At 34.3% G+C, this 1,434-nt stretch overlaps 1 protein-coding gene across 1 annotated transcript in view; it reads left to right on the top strand.

Moving 5' to 3' along the window:
* The window catches only part of LOC113210376 (uncharacterized), a 2,019-nt gene extending 1,735 nt beyond the window's left edge, over positions 1–284 (top strand). The window contains exons 3-4 of the mRNA XM_052275371.1: positions 28–103; positions 201–284. Coding sequence (XP_052131331.1) covers positions 28–103; positions 201–284 — 160 coding nt within the window. The remainder of the gene's footprint in view (positions 1–27; positions 104–200) is intronic.
* Positions 285–1,434: the final 1,150 nt, after the last annotated feature.

The following is a 1,434-nucleotide window of genomic DNA, read 5'->3' as shown; positions in this document are numbered from 1 at the left end:
AGGTGTCGATTGCTGTCAACTCCAAAGCCAACTTGCCCCAAGTTCTTTCCCAGCCATGCCTCCACACCATATTCCTGTTTGTGAGACTTCTATAAGTCAATTTGTTTGAAGGTTTTTTTTAGATTTGGATTAATTGTTCTTCATATCTTGTGCACTGTTTAAAATCACACTAATATATGTTTCCTTTTCTCTTGTTTAAGGAAAGTGGTTCTAATATAGTTCCAGACAAGATCAAGGGCACTTTATCAATACCATACCATTATTTAAGCATTTTTAGGAATTAAATTTAGCTATATAATGTACACGTACCTACCCTTCAGTTACCATCCAAGTTCATGACCTTCCTTTGGGGAAAAATCTGCATAAAGGCCTGATGTATGCCAGCCTGATTCAGCAGCACCTGAATTCAGCCCTGATTTTTGTTGTTCTCAATTAATCTGAACTTTTAATTTTTCTTTGTACCTCTGTGATCTTAATCTGGTCAGAAACCTAAATTATCATTAACTTTACCAAATGGAATTAAATCTTACAAATGTTGCTCTAAACCTAAGGGCACTTTCTGTGTCCACTTAAATAGGTTTTTTTTCTGAAGATGGCTGCTATGACTTTCACCTGTACTTGTTGAAAGTAATTTTATCAAGTCTGATTGTATCTGTACATATTTCGTTTTGCCTAGAAATGTTGTAATTTAACTGATGATTTTTTTCTCTTCAAATAAACTTCAATATGCCAAGTTTATGAAATTTTATTTACCCACTGTCTTCAGACACAGCAAGAAAAAGCAACAACAAAACCCAGGATTTCAAAAGAGTCATCAGAAGTACTCCATTTAAAAATAATATGTAGAATTGAGTGTTTTCCCCAATATCCCCCAAAAACTTCAATATCAACGAACAACTTTGTTAAGCGTGTAGAATTAGTCTCCTATGCTTGACCGCACAAGTGTATCACATGCCGAGTCTGAACCTTTTCATGTCAGCTGCATTCCTGCAGGTGTGTAACGGGTGAGCTGTGGTCTCAACTTCGAATAATACAGAACATTTCTTCAGTGCACACATTTAATGAACTTGAACGTATAACACAAAGGAGCATTATTTAAACGCAAACTCAAAAAATTCCGGCAAGACAACAATATAGTGTAAAACACAATGTGTGTTCAATTAAAAAAAATAAAAACACAATGAAAAAGCCATAACTACACTATTTTAGTACAGGCAACGTCAAACCACAGGTCCTAATGCTCGGGATTCTTACAAGATAGATAGAATTTTAACAAATGTCTAGTTAACACAATTTCAAAAACAATAAAAGAACCACAAGTAAGGGGTACTGCTAAAAATAAAATGGGAATTAAAAATCAAAAGTACTGCAAAAACTGGAGCTCCCATCCACTAACATTACCTGCTATCTATTTCAATGATTTTTTATAATTCA

Source organism: Frankliniella occidentalis, unplaced genomic scaffold, assembly GCF_000697945.3.
Source record: "Frankliniella occidentalis isolate FOCC.00 unplaced genomic scaffold, Focc_3.1 Scaffold594, whole genome shotgun sequence".
NCBI lineage: Eukaryota > Metazoa > Arthropoda > Insecta > Thysanoptera > Thripidae > Frankliniella > Frankliniella occidentalis.
The sequence above is the reverse complement of the archived record's forward strand: the minus strand, read 5'-3'. Positions and strand labels throughout refer to the sequence as shown.